Here is a 17576-nt window from a genome sequence, read left to right as displayed (position 1 = left end):
AACTGCGGTAGAAAAATTGCACTAAATCATGGAGTGGGGTAGTGTCTCAATACCACTGAGTGCATTAAATATTCATTAACATCACAGCCAGAGAAATAAACACAGGTCAATAAAAACCTGATGAGCCTATTAAGAAATAACACAGCATAACACCAGCTGTTTAACAAAGCAGAGCAAAAATATCTAAGACAAATAGGCCTAAATTAACCTGATATGTGTATTCAGTAAGTGAAACCAATTAACCCAAGCCATAAAAAAGCAATATACTAGTCCAGTGGCTCTCAAGTTTATTTGTTTACTGTACCACCAACTGAATTTGGCTCTGCTCTGAGTACCTCTGAAGTACCCCCTCATGTGCATTTTACCAGTAAGCCTATGGTCTCATGAGTCTTCTCAAGTACCCCCTGTGGATAGGCGAAGTACCCCCAGGGGTCCTAGTACCCCTGGTTGGGAACCACTTTACTAGTCTAAACCTTGACACTTTCACCCAAACGAGATAGAGAGCGTAGAAGCTTCAGCATCACCCTAGATCTCCAGTAACACACAAGCCAAGTATACTACATGGTCTGAATGGAGATAAGACACTTCAGGAACAAAAACCTGCACAGATCAGTAATCAGGAGCTATGACTACGATACAATAGTTATACACTATCAAAAACAAAGCCTAGTATATCTCCCCTGAAAGTGAAGGTTTAATTTCAGTATCATAACCAAAAAAGGGGGGATGGAACCAGATGATGTGCTGCATTACCTGCTTGAGGAATATGGCTGGTTTCTAATAATGGCCAAAAAGAGTGTGCCAGCTGCTAGTCAAATTATAGATACAGTGGGGAAAAAAGTATTTAGTCAGCCACCAATTGTGCAAGTTCTCCCACTTAAAAAGATGAGAGAGGCCTGTAATTTTCATCATAGGTACACGTCAACTATGACAGACAAATTGAGAAAAAAATAATCCAGAAAATCACATTGTAGGATTTTTAATGAATTTATTTGCAAATTATGGTAGAAAATAAGTATTTGGTCACCTACAAACAAGCAAGATTTCTGGCTCTCACAGACCTGTAACTTCTTCTTTAAGAGGCTCCTCTGTCCTCCACTCGTTACCTGTATTAATGGCACCTGTTTGAACTTGTTATCAGTATAAAAGACACCTGTCCACAACCTCAAACAGTCACACTCCAAACTTCACTATGGCCAAGACCAAAGAGCTGTCCAAGGACACCAGAAACAAAATTGTAGACCTGCACCAGGCTGGGAAGACTGAATCTGCAATAGGTAAGCAGCTTGGTTTGAAGAAATCAACTGTGGGAGCAATTATTCGGAAATGGAAGACATACAAGACCACTGATAATCTCCCTCGATCTGGGGCTCCACGCAAGATCTCACCCGTGGGGTCAAAATGATCACAAGAACGGTGAGCAAAAATCCCAGAACCACACAGGGGGACCTAGTGAATGACCTGCAGAGAGCTGGGACCAAAGTAACAAAGCCTACCATCAGTAACACACTACGCCGCCAGGGACTCAAATCCTGCAGTTCTAGACGTGTCCCCCTGCTTAAGCCAGTACATGTCCAGGCCCATCTGAAGTTTGCTAGAGTGCATTTGGATGATCCAGAAGAGGATTGGGAGAATGTCATATGGTCAGATGAAACCAAAATATATACTTTTTGGTAAAAACTCAACTCGTCGTGTTTGGAGGACAAAGAATGCTGAGTTGCATCCAAAGAACACCATACCTACTGTGAAGCATGGGGGTGGAAACATCATGCTTTGAGGCTGTTTTTCTGCAAAGGGACCAGGACGACTGATCCGTGTAAAGGAAAGAATGAATGGGGCCATGTATCGTGAGATTTTGAGTGAAAACCTCCTTCCATCAGCAAGGGCATTGAAGATGAAACGTGGCTGGGTCTTTCAGCATGACAATGATCCCAAACACACCGCCCGGGCAACGAAGGAGTGGCTTCGTAAGAAGCATTTCAAGGTCCTGGAGTGGCCTAGCCAGTCTCCAGATCTCAACCCCATAGAAAATCTTTGGAGGGAGTTGAAAGTCCGTGTTGCCCAGCGACAGCCCCAAAACATCACTGCTCTAGAGGAGATCTGCATGGAGGAATGGGCCAAAATACCAGCAACAGTGTGTGAAAACCTTGTGAAGACTTACAGAAAACGTTTGACCTGTGTCATTGCCAACAAAGGGTACATAACAAAGTATTGAGCAACTTTTGTTATTGACCAAATACTTATTTTCCACCATAATTTGCAAATAAATTCATTAAAAATCCTACAATGTGATTTTCTGGATATTTTTTTCTCATTTTGTCTGTCATAGTTGACGTGTACCTATGATGAAAATTACAGGCCTCTCATCTTTTTAAGTGGGAGAACTTGCACAATTGGTGGCTGACTAAATACTTTTTTCCCCCCACTGTAGCAGGTGCACATAATATCCTGTTGTGACTAGACAGGCATGGGTCTGTCTGATGAAAGCCACTGGTAGCAGAACAACATCAAACCCTGTCTGACTGTGATTCATTTTATGAAAGCACTTCTGAGAGCAGGAGAGCAGCCACAGCTGATGACACTACTGTACCCTCTCAACCATGACCCAGGGGGTTCCTGTGTGCATGTGTGTGTTGCATGCATGCTACATCCTGCTGCCCCTCCAAACAAGATTGACCCTTGACCCCCTAGTGGGCGGGTTTGTGCCTTTCACTCTCTTACACACACACACACACACACCCACCTACATTGACCTTGTAGAGTCATGTTGATCTAACCCTATGGGATCGAGGTACAAACTGCCATGATCTAAGATCAGACAGGCCTACTCCCAATCCTAACGTTAACCATTAGGGGATGGAAAATTAGCTGACCCTGTATTTTTACATTTTAGTCATTTAGCAGACGCACTTATCCAGAGCGACTTACAGGAGCAATTAGGGTTAAGTGCCTTGCTCAAGGGCACAGACAGATTTTTCACCTAGTCGGCTCGGGGATTAGAACCAGCAACCTTTCGGTTACTGGCACAACGCTCTTAACCACTAAGCTACCTGACGCCCAGTATCAGTGGTTTTGGACAGATTGCTGGGGGAACAGGCTTATCAGGCCTCTCCAGTTGTTTAGGCATGCTGTCACATCTACTGGGTTTAAACATAGCCAATTACAAGAAGTAGGAGGATGGCAGTGTGTGTGTGTGTGTGCCACTCCCACCCAAACAGAATGCACTCGTAAAAAAAAAAAAGTATTTATGTAGGCTACACAGTCCCACAAATGTCCCGCAAAATAAGGGTCAATACTACTGTATGTTATTCTCCTTTAGTACAAACTCAATATCTATTTTATTGAGTTACAAGATCCCCAGGACAAAACATGAGGCACAGTAAGAGTTAGACTTCAATGTCAAAGTAACTAGCAAATGAAAGACCTGCTTAGAAAGCAATCAATACCACTGTGTGCGCCTAGTCAGAGACACCTGCAATATGCTGCAGGGCCACACACACATACAGTGCATTCGGAAAGTATTCAGACCCCTTCACTTTTTCCACATTTTGTTACGTTACAGCCTTATTCTAAAATGGATTAAATATGTATTTTTTCTCATCAATCCACACACACAATACCCCATAATGACAAAGCAAAAACAGGTTTAGACTTTTTGCAAATGTATTAAAAATAAAAAACCAGAAATACTTTATTTACATAAGTATTCAGACCCTTTGCTATGAGACCCAGGCACAAAGGCTAAGGGCAGTGCAGCGTCAGCCCTCTCAGTGAAAACAAAGACAGGCTAAAGTATATGTTCAAAGGAGTGGCCTCCACACACATCACTGCATCTCAAGGGGGAGCCCCCCGCCCTCAATAAGTTCCTAAACACCAAATTGTATTTCGTTTTTGTTTTTATGTCCTGGTCCTAGATCTGTGCTTAAAGCTTATCCAAGATCAATGCCAAATGCTGATCCCAGATCTGTGCGTAGAAGGGAAACCCAGAGCCAGCACTCTACTTCTTTATGAACCACTGGACTACATACAGCGTGTGTGGATCATTCAACAGCTCTAGTAGAGTAGAAGCTTTAGCTATGCAGGATGGGTTTGTCAGATTTGCTCTGCAAGGTTTCAAATAACAGTGACCCAGATACATAATCGTTTATGGCTGCTTGGTTGTTGTGGGGCAACAAATCATGTAAGACAAGCATGGGGTTCCCTTTGACGCTTCAATGCATTAGATTAGCCCTTTTTTACAGGAGGGCAAATATGCTTTAAATCCCAGCAGGACAGGAAAAGTCACCCAGAAATCACTACAGACACAGCAGTTGACAACATCAGCTCTTGCAAGTAATGTAGGACATCCAGAGGACCCTGTTAATGTTAGGAGAGAGGGAGAGAGCGAGACGAGAGACAGACAGACGGACAGAGAAAGAGTTGTGACATACGGTAAAGCCTTCTGGGGCTCAGCACTAAAGTTAATGATCCAGACAGACCATGCTATTGGGCTCTCTTCTCAGCCTACACTGGATGAGTTGGCATTTTGTGGCGTCTGCTCCTGACCTTCATCCACCTCCCTCCATCTCTCCCTCCATCTCTCCCTCCCTTTATTCCTTTCACACAAAATACCTTGTAGATAAAATACTTCTGAGTATATCATGAGAGAGAGGAAGAGTAAGAGATTAGAGAGAGGAGGGGTGGGGTGGGTAGTAAAAATATACAGTACTGCATAATATGGCCAGTATATTGCCCATTTGTTGTAACGGTAAGGTTGTTGCCAACAAGTAGCACATATAGGTAACTTCCAAAAATAATGGAAACACGATTAAATGAGGGATACAAAGTACACGGCTCAAAAAAATAAAGGGAACACTAAAATAACACATCCTAGATCTGAATGAATGAAATAATCCTATTAAATAATTTTTTCTTTACATAGTTGAATGTGCTGACAACAAAATCACACAAAAATAATCAATGGAAATCAAATGTATCAACCCATGGAGGTCTGGATTTGGAGTCACCCTCAAAATTAAAGTGGAAAACCACACTACAGGCTGATCCAACTGATGTAATGTCCTTAAAACAAGTCAAAATGAGGCTCAGTAGTGTGTGTGACCTCCACGTGCCTGTATGACCTCCCTACAACGCCTGGGCATGCTCCTGATGAGGTGGCGGATGGTCTCCTGAGGGTTCTCCTCCCAGACCTGGACTAAAGCATCCGCCAACTCCTGGACAGTCTGTGGTGCAACGTGGCGTTGGTGGATGGAGCGAGACATGATGTCCCAGATGTGCTCAATTGGATTCAGGTCTGGGGAACGGGCGGGCCAGTCCATAGCATCAATGCCTTCCTCTTGCAGGAACTGCTGACACACTCCAGCCACATGAGGTCTAGCATTGTCTTACATTAGGAGGAACCCAGGGCCAACCGCACCAGCTTATGGTCTCACAAGGGGTCTGAGGATCTCATCTCGGTTCCTAATGGCAGTCAGGCTACCTCTGGCGAGCACATGGAGGGCTGTGCGGCCCCCCAATGAAATGCCACCGCACACCATGACTGACCCACCGCCAAACCGGTCATGCTGGAGGATGTTGCAGGCAGCAGAACGTTCTCCACGGCGTCTCCAGACTCTGTCACGTCTGTCACGTGCTCAGTGTGAACCTGCTTTCATCTGTGAAGAGCACAGGGCGCCAGTGGCGAATTTGCCAATCTTGGTGTTATCTGGCAAATGCCAAACGTCCTGCACGGTGTTGGGCTGTAAGCACAACCCCCACCTGTGGACGTCGGGCCCTCATACCACCTCATGGAGTCTGTTTCTGACCGTTTGAGCAGACACATGCACATTTGTGGCCTGCTGGAGGTCATTTTGCAGGGCTCCGGCAGTGCTCCTCCTGCTCCTCCTGGCACAAAGGCGGAGGTAGCAGTCCTGCTGCTGGGTTGTTGCCCTCCTACGGCCTCCTCCACATCTCCTGATGTACTGGCCTGTCTCCTGGTAGCGCCTCCATGCTCTGGACACTACGCTGACAGACACAGCAAACCTTCTTGCCACAGCTCGCATTGATGTGCCATCCTGGATGAGCTGCACTACCTGAGCCACTTGTGTGGGTTGTAGACTCCGTCTCATGCTACCACTAGAGTGAAAGCACCGCCAGCATTCAAAAAAAGTGACCAAAACATCAGCCAGGAAGCATAGGAACGGAGAAGGTCACCACCTGCAAAACCAGTACTTTATTGGGGGTGTCTTGCTAATTGCCTATAATTTCCACCTGTTGTCTATTCCATTTGCACAACAGCATGTGAAATTTATTGTCAATCAGTGTTGCTTCCTAAGTGGACCGTTTGATTTCACAGAAGTGTGATTGACTTGGAGTTACATTGTGTTGTTTAAGTGTTCCCTTTATTTTTTTGAGCAGTGTATATTGAAAGCAGGTGCTTCCACACAGTTGTGGTTCCTGAGTTAATTCAGCAATTAACATCCCATTATGCTTAGGGTCATGTATAAAAATGCCCAGTTGCCTATGGCAAGGATAGATATATGTGACTTTCAAAGAGGGGTCTCAAAGGACCAAAAGGGTGTATGTATGTGTGTGTGTGTGTGTGTGCCTGTCACAGTCACCAGATCTCAACCCAACTGAACACTCACGGGAGATTCTGGAGCGGCACCTGAGACAGCGTTTTCCACCACCATCAACAAAACACCACATTATGGGAGAATTGTGTCACAGCCCTCCAACAGAGTTCCAGACACTTGTAGAATCTATGCCAAGGCACATTGAAGCTGTTCTGGCGGCTCATGGTGGCCCAACGCACTATTAAGACGCTTTGTTAGCGTTTCCTTTCCAAAATTGCACTAAAGTATGGAGAGTGGTATTGAGACACTACCCCAGAGTGCATTAAATATTAATTAACACCACAGCCAAAGAAATAAACACAGGTCAATAAAAACCTGATGAGCCTATTAAGAAATAACACAGCATACCACCAGCTGTTTAACAAAGCAGAGCAAACATATCTAAGACAAATAGGCCTAAATGAACCTGATATGCCTATTCAGTAAACAAAACCAAATAATCCCGAGTGGCGCAGCGGTCTAAGGCACTGCATCTCAGTGCTTGAGGCGTCACTACAGACCCCCTGGTTCGATTCCAGGCTGTATCACAACCGGCCGTGATTGGGAGTCCCATAGGGCGGCGCACAATTGGCCCAGCGTCGTCCGGGTTTGGCCGGTGTAGGCCGTCATTGTAAATAAGAATTTGTTCTTAACTGACTTGCCTAGTTAAATAAAGGTCAAAAAAACAAAAAAATAATGTTTTTTTTAAAGCAATATACTAGTCCAGTGGTTCTTAACCTTTTTCGGTTACTGTACCACCAACTGAATTTGGCTCCGCTCTGAGTACCCCTGAAGTACCCCCTCATGTGCATTTTACCAGTAAGCCTATGGTCTTATGAGTCTTCAAGTACCCCCTGTGGATAGGCGAAGTACCCCCAGGGATCCTAGTACATATTTCCGTACACAATCCCATATTTTTTTAAATATACATTTGCTAAAATTTCTAAAAACCTGTTTTTGCTTTGTCATTATGGGGTATTGTGTGTAGATTGGTGAGAATGTAAAACAAAAAAATCCATATTAGAATAAGGCTTTAACTTGTGAAAAAGTCAAGTGGTCTGAATACTTTCCGAATGCAGTCCGAATGCACTGTATGCAAGTGCATACACACACAGTCTCTGTCCATTACAGATATTGCTGGGGTAAGCTAGTGATCCTACAAGGTCTTGTTGATAGAGCCCCCTCTAAGGAAGTCAATAGACTGCATCAAGACAGGCTGCATCTCTCGGTGTGTGTGTGTCTGTCTTTCCATCCTCTCTGCAGAACTCTGGACCTGAAGACTATCGCTCCAGCCGGGCAGTCCTTCAAAAACGCATGGCAGGATACTCTATACATTTCCTTTTCATCTACCTCCACTAAAGGGGAAGACGGAGGAGAAAAGGTCATTGGTGAGAGCGCTAGCCAACAATTTGTGCTGCAGTCTGCAGTAGGCTACATCACTCCCTACTTAAATTCAGCATAACCTCCCGTCTCTGTCTGCACTGCACCATGTTTCCCTCTAAATTCCTCCTTTCCTGGTCTCTCCATCCTGCATATTATATTGTGATGAGAGAGAGGCAACTACGAGCCTTCTACGAGAGATAAGAGAAATGGGAGCCACATTAAGCAGAATGAGCCAACTAACAAGAATCTTATTCTTCCCTATCCTAGACAAACTGGTTTTGAGCTGAGCAACAACCACAATCCCATTTATTCATATTTTAGAAGGGACAAGTTAAATGTCTTTATTAAGCCCAATTTGGAATGAGAAGGATAAAGTATAACGAGATCATTGGCACAGGTGAGTGAATGTGGGACACAAACTTCCTCTGACCAACCCTGGCTGCTGCAGTGCTCTACTCTGGCCTCTCTCATCCCATTTGACATTATAGTCATTTAGCAGACGCTCTTATCCAGAGCGACTTACAGTTAGTGAGTGCATAAATTTTTCATACATCCCCATGGGTGAACTAGGATTAATGCCCCTGACATTACACCCAATGTCCTCGCTGTGTCTCAGTCTCTCTACAGTACAGCCACACACCTTTACCCCTTTCACCTGAATCCACCACGGACATCACGTCAGTCACTCTGGATTCTAGGGCAGGTAAGTAGACACCTGGTCAGGTGATTCTATGGTGCCGTGCCTTCTCCCTTCCTCTGAAGGGTCAGGTTCAGTAGCTACACCCATATCCATTCTCATTAAGTTACTATGGGGAGGAAACCCATTCGAAACACTGAATGACTGAGGCCATTCATCAGAGTCTCTAGTCTCTGTACATGACACAGAATCCTATCTAGATTTAAATATTAGCACATAACACACGCACTCCTCTAGAAATCACTTCAACTGATTTTTTGGGATCAAAAAGGGGCTTAGGTGGTGAGCGTGGCAGGGGCGCTATTATTTTGGTGATTGTTGGTTCTCAAAGATTAGGCCTATATTATTTTTAAATGTATAGGTTCATCCTCTTTTCTACATAAATTACTGAAACAGATATAAAGTAAGTTTACACACAGCGTTTTTCCATCCCGAAACATGTAAGGGAAAATCCACGAGGGGCTATGCGTTCTCTGGAAAATAGTGCTAGACGTGGAAGGTGTGTTCCACGATGCATTAGCGGAGTAGAACTAACCTTACAAGGTGTTGCATTATTTTCCAGAGAACACAGAGCCCTGAGTTGATTATCCCTTTTATACCATGGCTATACATTAACGTATATGCCACTAGAAATGTATTCATTTGCCAGTAGAAATGTGACAACATCCACTGAAGTAGCTAGCAAGTTTACTAGCTATCTAGATAGGTACAGTAGTTGCCTTGGTAACCATGCAGACTTCCTAGCTTAGCTAACCAACCCATCATCCTAGCTTGCTATTATGAAAATCGAATGTCTCGAATTCAACAATGCCAATAATGTTTCAATTAGACTTTTGCTTTTAAAGCAACTCAAAAACAGAACATGTAAGAAAGAACTTCATAGCCATTGAATTATACCGTGCGTTATAGGGAAATAATGCACGCTCTAGAATACCCTTCAAGCTAATCAGAAACTAGTATTCAACAATGCCATGGTATAAATATATAAATAAACTGGGTGGTTCGAGCACTGAATGCTGATTGGCTGAAAGCAGTGGTATATCATACTGTATACCAAGGGTATGACAAAACAAATATTTGTACTCATCTAATTATGTTGGTAACCAGTTTATAATAGCAATCAGTCACCTCAGGGGTTTGTGGTATATGGCCAATATACCACAGCCAAAGTTGAAGTCGGAAGTTTACATACACTTAGATTGGAGTCATTAAAACTTGTTTTTCAACCACTCCACAAATTTCTTGTTAACAAACTATAGTTTTGGCAAGTCGGTTAGGACATCTACTTTGTGCATGACACAAGTAATTTTTCCAACAATTGTTTACAGACAGATTATTTCACTTATAATTCACTGTATCACAATTCCAGTGAGTCAGAAGTTTACATACACTAAGTTGACTGTGCCTTTAAACAGCTTGGAAAATTCCAGAAAATGATGTCATGGTTTTAGAAGCTTCTGATAGGCTAAATGACATCATTTGAGTCAATTGGAGGTGTACCTGTGGATGTATTTCAAGGCCTACCGTCAAACTCAGTGCCTCTTTGCTTGACATCATGGGGAAACCGAAAGAAATCAGCCAAGACCTCAGAAATGAAATTGTAGACCTCCACAAGTCTGGTTCATCCATGGGAGCAATTTCCAAATGCCTGAAGCTACCACATTCATCTGTACAAACACTAGTATGCAGGTTTAAACACTATGGGACCACGCAGCCGTCATACCACTCTGGAAGGAGACGCGTTCTGTCTCCTAGAGATGAACGTACTTTGGTGCGAAAAGTGCAAATCAATCCCAGAACAACAGCAAAGGACCTTGTGAAGATGCTGGAGGAAAAAGGTACAAAAGTATCTATATCCACAGTAAAACGAGTCCTATATCAAAATATCCTGAAAGGCCGCTCAGCAAGGAAGAAGCCACTCAAGGTATTGGAGTGGCCATCACAAAGCCCTGACCTCAATCCTATAGAAAATGTGTGGGCAGAACTGAAAAAGCATGTGCAAGCAAGGAGGCCTACAAACCTGAATCAGTTACACCAGCTCTGTCAGGAGGAATGGGCCAAAATTCACCCAACTTATTGTGGGAAGTTTGTGGAAGGCTACCCGAAACGTTTGACCCAAGTTAAACAATTTAAAGGCAATGCTACCAAATACTAATTGAGTGTATGTAAACTTCTGACCCACTGGGAATGTGATGAAAGAAATAAAAGCTGAAATAAATCATTCTCTCTACTATTATTCTGACATTTCACATTCTTAAAATAAAGTGTTGATCCTAACTGACCTAAGACAGGGAATTTTTACTAGGATTAAATGTCAGGAATTGTGAAAAACTGAGTTTAAATGTATTTGGCTAAGGTGTACGTAAACTTCCGACTTCAACTCTAAGTGCTGTTTCCAGCCCTTAGCCGTGGTATATTGGCAATATAACACACCCCATTGGGTCTTATTGCTTAAAATATTTTACACTGTTTGGACAAAGACGACACGAGAAAACGCTTAGCCGGCCTGCCCAAGGATTTCAATGGCAGAAAAATCCATGACATTCGTGCCGCACTAGGCCTACTTTATTATTAAAAGGTATTGTTTTTTACAACTAGCCTTCAGCAGTTGATTCATTATGGTCCCGTGATCATTTCAAGTGGAGGTCCATTTGTTTACAGGTGTATATGTTTCCTTGGATCTCCCAGCCTAGCCAATCTCCACCTGACTGGTGTGAATGTCAGGTGTTGCATAAGAAGGAGCCCTCCCAGAGAGTCAACACAAAGCCAGTCAGTGGTGACACAGTGAAAGCCTCCTCAGGTTTCTGTTGACATACAGCAAAGTAAAGCAGGGCTGCCTACAACACAACCTAATTTTCCCACCATTCTATTGCCACAAGCCTAGTGTGATGTGGTTGTTGTTTTGGTTTATTAAGACAATATGTTTAAGTCAACATTGAACACTTCAAAGCTGTTTAGGAACAAATGTAACAGTATCCTTGTAACAGTATCCTTAAAAAATATATATTAAACATGAAAGGTATGGCCAATAAAGAAGGATAGGCCTATAGGCTAACCAGAGTTTCACCTCATTACCCTTCAAAACTGTAACATGTCAGGGGTTAGGGGGTAATCAATTCAAATCACACTAACCTCCCTAAAATAAACAAGCTTTGATTACAACACTGTGTACACATCAGCTCAAGACCAAATGTGTCAATCACTGCTAGCTGTACACAGAGCTTGGCTGGACAGAAGGTAAATCAGAGTAAAACCATTGCGTACAACTAGCCTACACCCACAATGGGCCAATAAAGGGAGAGCATCTCTGATCATAGACAGACAAGACACACACAATCACCTCTTCCACACCATGTCATAAAGAGTCGCAGCCCATTGTCCTAAGAAAACAGTGACCAACGTACCGCCCTTCCCCACCCAAGCCAGCCACAATGCTGCTACATTCTAACTCCCACATAGCACTGTACAGTAGTGTACAAGCACAGAAAATACCTCACAATACCTCATGTTCTAATGTGGCTATCTTGTGATGGAGATTGTGCTGATCATACTGCTTCAGTTTAAGAAACGATTTTCAACAGATTCTGCAGAATGCATATACTCCTGATCACGCGTAAACAGAGTTCACTCTCATAACAGCCACGTTGTATTGCTTCTCTTCCCTTTGCTTGTGGACTTCAATGCACAACAAATCAGCTGTATGTGACCAGGCAAAAAAACATTTCCAAGCCAAACCTCTACAAACAGCCTACATCGTTGTCACCATATTCACTAAAGTAACGTCATAGTCAGCATAGCTAATAGAAATAACACGTTAGTAAACCCGCTACAATCATGCAGTAACGTTAGTGTCCAGTCAGTAACCAATTACACCGGCGGCCCCGAGTGGCAATAACTTAGTAATACCAAAAGCATACCTTGACTTGACTTGTTCCAGTGTTGTGTTGGAAAGTCATAGCCAGCTAGCTAACATAGCATCCCTCTGTTTGAGCAGGGTGTTTCAGTAGGCTAAACTAGCTAGCTGTAAGTCCTAGCTAAGTAAGTGAAACTGAACGTGCTTTTCCTTCATTTTGGAAGAAATTATTTTGTTCAAAACTGTTCATCTATCGTCTGTCTCTCTCTTTGAGTCAACCACTCACCACATTTTATGCATTGCAGTGCTAGCTAGCTGTAGCTTATGCTTTCAGTACTAGATGAATTATCTGATCCTTTGATTGGGTGGACAACATGCCAGTTCATGCTGCAAGAGCTCTGATAGGCTGGAGGACGTCCTCCGGAAGTTGTCATAATTACTGTGTAAGTCTATGGAAGGGGGTGAGAACCATGAGCCTCCTAGGTTTGGTATTGAAGTCAATGTACCCAGAAGAGGACGGACGCTAGCTGTCCTCCGGCTACACGATGGTGCTACCCTACAGAGTGCTGTTGAGGCTACTGTAGACCTTTGCAAAATAGTGTTTTAATCTGTTATTTGGTGACACGTGTTTATATTTAGTAGTTTTATCTAAAAAGGATAACTTAAGTGTTTTACCATTTTAATTTTTATGAAATTCACTGGAGAATGGTCCTCCCCTTCCTCCTCTGAGGAGCCTCCGCTGATACGGACACACCCCAGTGGACACAAGGTCTCCTGTGGCCTATAAAGAGCTACATGGCATGGTAAGGATTTATATTGATGTCCATGTGAATGGCGGTTGGTGATAACAAATGGCTGGGTGTGAATAGTGGCGCTAGGTCATATCTAGCAGACGGGAGTCATCCTGAGAGTACTCTGTCACTGTTGCCTTACAACATGATTAATTCACTCATCCAGTTACTGGAAAGGGAGGAATGAGGGGGAGAGATGCACACACTGCAGGCTACCTATATGTATAGTAAGTAATACTCTCTCTACTTCAATAAAAGTGATGAAAGATGGAGCTCAGCACTGCAGAAAAAGGAATGAACCTCTCATGATGTTGGCAGGGGTCCACATTACCAACTGGTATGCGCGGGAATGATCCCTTCATCCCCCTCCCGCCAGCAGCTTTTTATACCACACCCGCCCACTCCCGCTAGCTTTTTGTCCAACTCCCACCCGCTCCCGAACCCAACCACAGTCCCACAATGTTATTTTAGGCGTATTTGACACAGCTCACTTGCCAACCATGGTCGCAGCAATTTTGCACCCTAAAGGCAATATCAGAATGCGCTAAAAGGAATAGGTTAAATTACCAGAGATTCTCACGTGGCCCAATATATTAGGCTATCGGTATTACTGGGCTATATCAGCTAATAGGCTAGATGCAGTTTGAAGAGAGCAGAGTTTGAGAGAGAGCGGACACTTGCACCTTCTCTTGAGATAGGCTATATGCAAAACGTATCTTTTAGGAGTGGGACGATTTTCAGATGGAGACAAATATGGTGGATCAATATTTATGTCTAGGTAATGTAGTTAACTATTGCCTAATCATTTTTAGTTAATTTCCTTGGAAAGATAACTGCCACCTGATTCTACTCCCATGCATAGACAAGGCAGCCTACTCTATTTCATATAGCCAGAGAGGAAGAGGCAAAGCCAGAGGGTTTACTCAGCCCAAAATCTGTCCACTATAAGCAGATAATTAATTATTAAGCAAGGAGTTTTTGTATGGGGGGCCAATCAGAGGGTATTGAATTTAGTCAAGATAAAACATTCATTGCTAATTAGATACAGCAGGCTTATTTGAGCTAATAGAAGTTTCAAATGCTTAGGTTGGTGCAACGTGACATCCCGGCAAATTTGAGAAAAAACACTGTATATTAGAGTCCCTGTTGAAATTCGAGATGGTCTATGCATATTCATAAAGCTAGCATAGCATCTCACTATCAATTGAATACAGGCGGTTGACGTCAACACCCCTCATCGAATATTCAATAAAAGTATTCAAATAACAAGATATATCCAACAATTCCATGCTAGGAATACGTGTGCGCTTGACAGCCCGCCGTTCCACTTTGTGGACAACGAATTCCATTCTTAGGGCGGAGACACAAGCGTCTCTGATATAGCCCATCGTACTTGATCTCGCACGCCCAACTAGGTAGGCTTCTGAAATTGAAAAGGAGAGCCGTACACTAGGAGCTCCGATGCAATAACTTAATAACCAACGTTTCGACAGACAAGCTGTCTTCATCAGGGTATAATGGCTACTGAACTTGACGCAGCGAATTCTGAATATGTGAATAATGCGACAGAGCTGCTTTTAATACAATATGTAGAAAAAAAGAGTTGCATTCAAAAGTTATCCGTCTGACCGCATGCTCCTCCCGCAGGTCCTACGGGCATCCCGAGGGAATGCAGCCCTCTACTACAGACAGAGTTGGTGGGTGACTTGTTCAAGGGAAAACAATAACCACCACGTTCAAATTAGGTCTCTGTGTCAAAACAATCTGATTAATTATGTTTTGAACAAAGATTGAGCATATCTCATCAATCTCCTATGGACATAAATGTAGACACTCTGGGGTGATTGATTATGCATTAGGCTTCTCTGCAAGTCCTCAGTGCTGTGTATGGGTCATTCAATGTAAACAATCATAACAATAGCTTCCTAGTGAATACATAATTAAAAGGTTTTCGAGCATAAAAGTTTTAGCATAGGAGCCTATACAAAAAAACATCCAAGACTTGCCGTTTTTAAAAGAACTAACAATATCTGAAAATCTGTTCAATTTCTATAGGTTCTGCCATGAATTAGGCAGCCTACCCTTAGGTTGCATCATCCCTATAGGAAGAATGTCACACACACACACAACACATATACATACATGATGAAAACGGTGTAAATTCTAATGTATACCGTGTAATACAACTTGAGTTTTCTTTTATGGCTTAAAACATGAATTGGTGGAGATCACAACAAAGTAACCAACAGTAGGGCTAGGCCCTATGTGTCAATTTAATGCCTGACGATAACGCTACAATGTCGCGTAAGCTATCTCTACCATAGAAGCAAATAGGCGAGGATAGTGACAACTTTTTTTCAAGCAATTAAAGGCAGAAATTCTCACCGGCATCATTTTAGACTCGTACCGCATTTAACCAGTTTTTTAAAAAAATACTTGAATCGTAGTTTCTAGGAAAGCTGATGGCGTTGCAACTCAATGTATTTTTAATCCTGGTCCTGTCCCGTAGCCTGTCGGATATAAGCGAGTCGATGAGTTGGCTTCTTGTTGTTGAATTGTAAAAAAAAAAAAAAAAAAAAAACATTTATTTCGTTGTCTAATAGCCTAATCAGTCTCCTCTCTTCATATGCCGTGGACCTGTTGTAACAAAATGCAAGGCCTTCTGGAAAGGAAAGTTTTTTAGTGGCGATTGCATTGCTTAGAAGTTGGTAATCGCTGACGGAAACGCATTGCGTTCAAAATGAAATTATTGCCTGGCCATTACCCAAACCGATCGAATAACACAGGTATGTGCGATGGTTTTGATATATTTTTGCGATCGTTTACCGAGGCCGTAGGTGCCTATCCAGCCATGAAACACCGCTGACAGCGTACTAGTTCGATGGAGTGCTAACAGCCTATCCCAGAGTGACGTAGCAGGAGGAAACTCATCCAACTCATCCCATTGGAATTTAAGCTCCGCCTCGTTTCGGACAATGAGGGACTTCGATTAAGCTGAACCGGGTGCAAGCAGTGAGGGAGTACGCTGCACCAAATACCCTAGTTTCAGACTAATTATCATTACACCTCTGAAGACTCTAGCCACTTCCATGCCAGTTGGAAGAACTTAACTGTTATCTCTGAACACTTAAATTGGTTTCTCCATCAACTGTAGGATTAGGAAAACATGGGGTGTTAACACTCTGTGGAGACTAAAGATCCTGGCTGCCAATGTGTCCAGCTTGAGACATGCCATTATTAAGTTCTCCTGACACTCACACCTCACCATAAACATGCTTTATTTGTTTAAAAAAAAAAAATAAAAAAATATATATATAATATAATAAGTAAAACTTTAAAATACGACTCTATTGAAATAAACATCTATAAAAAGAAGTGTACAAGATAACATAAGTATTGAAGTCCAGAGAAGTTAAGAGCGTTGTGCCAGTAACCGAAAGGTCGCTGGTTCTAATCCCCGAGCCGACTAGGTGAAAAATCTGTCGATGTGCCCTTGAGCAAGGCACTTAACCCTAATTGCTCATGTAAGTCGCTCTGGATAAGAGCGTCTGCTAAATGACAAAAAAATAATAATAATAATAAATAAATAAATTTAAATAAAAATTAAAAAAATATTTCCCTCATTATGTCAAATCAAATCAAATCAAATCAAATCAAATTGTATTGGTCACATGCGCCCGAATACAACAGGTGCAGACATTACAGTGAAATGCTTACTTACAGCCCTTAACCAACAGTGCATTTATTTTAACAAAAAAAGTAAAAATAAAACAACAACAAAAAAAGTGTTGAGAAAAAAAGAGCAGAAGTAAAATAAAATAACAGTAGGGAGGCTATATATACAGGGGGGTACCGGGATAATGACTTATTTATCTCATGATCACTGCATAACAAAAGTTGTTTTGTCGAGATCACAAGATAATCAAAAGTACCACGCATCTTCCATTCATTTGTTCAGATGCAAGATTACCACTTCATCAAGAAGCCATGTGGCTGCATTGATCGCAATGCTGGGCATTTAAGCCCTGAATGATGCCTGACAGGCAACCCGGTCTCCCAGGTTGCATGCCGTCCCCAAGACCACAGCCAATCACATACAAGGAACAACGCAGCTAACTTGGCTAGTCTTGTGAGCTAGCTACCCAGCTAACAACGACCTGTCGGTCCGCCAGCGTTTTTTGGGTGGCACGCCGTCAGCGGCTTTCCAGCGGTCGGGCCTAAGCCGATAGTCTGCAATCGCTCATCGGTCCACTAGCGTT

General features: G+C 42.8%; 1 protein-coding gene across 2 annotated transcripts in view; it reads right to left on the bottom strand.

Moving 5' to 3' along the window:
* The window catches only part of LOC121570634 (apoptosis-stimulating of p53 protein 2), a 67665-nt gene extending 51462 nt beyond the window's left edge, over positions 1 to 16203 (bottom strand). For both annotated transcript variants that reach the window (XM_041882112.2, XM_041882118.2), the window contains exon 1: positions 15703 to 16203. In XM_041882112.2, coding sequence (XP_041738046.1) covers positions 15703 to 15729 — 27 coding nt within the window. In that variant the 5' untranslated portion in view covers positions 15730 to 16203. The remainder of the gene's footprint in view (positions 1 to 15702) is intronic.
* Positions 16204 to 17576: the final 1373 nt, after the last annotated feature.

The sequence above is a fragment of the Coregonus clupeaformis genome, chromosome 1 (genome assembly GCF_020615455.1).
Source record: "Coregonus clupeaformis isolate EN_2021a chromosome 1, ASM2061545v1, whole genome shotgun sequence".
NCBI classification, from domain to species: Eukaryota; Metazoa; Chordata; class Actinopteri; order Salmoniformes; family Salmonidae; genus Coregonus; species Coregonus clupeaformis.
Note: the sequence above shows the minus strand (reverse complement) of the source record. Positions and strands in the feature narration are given on the sequence as shown.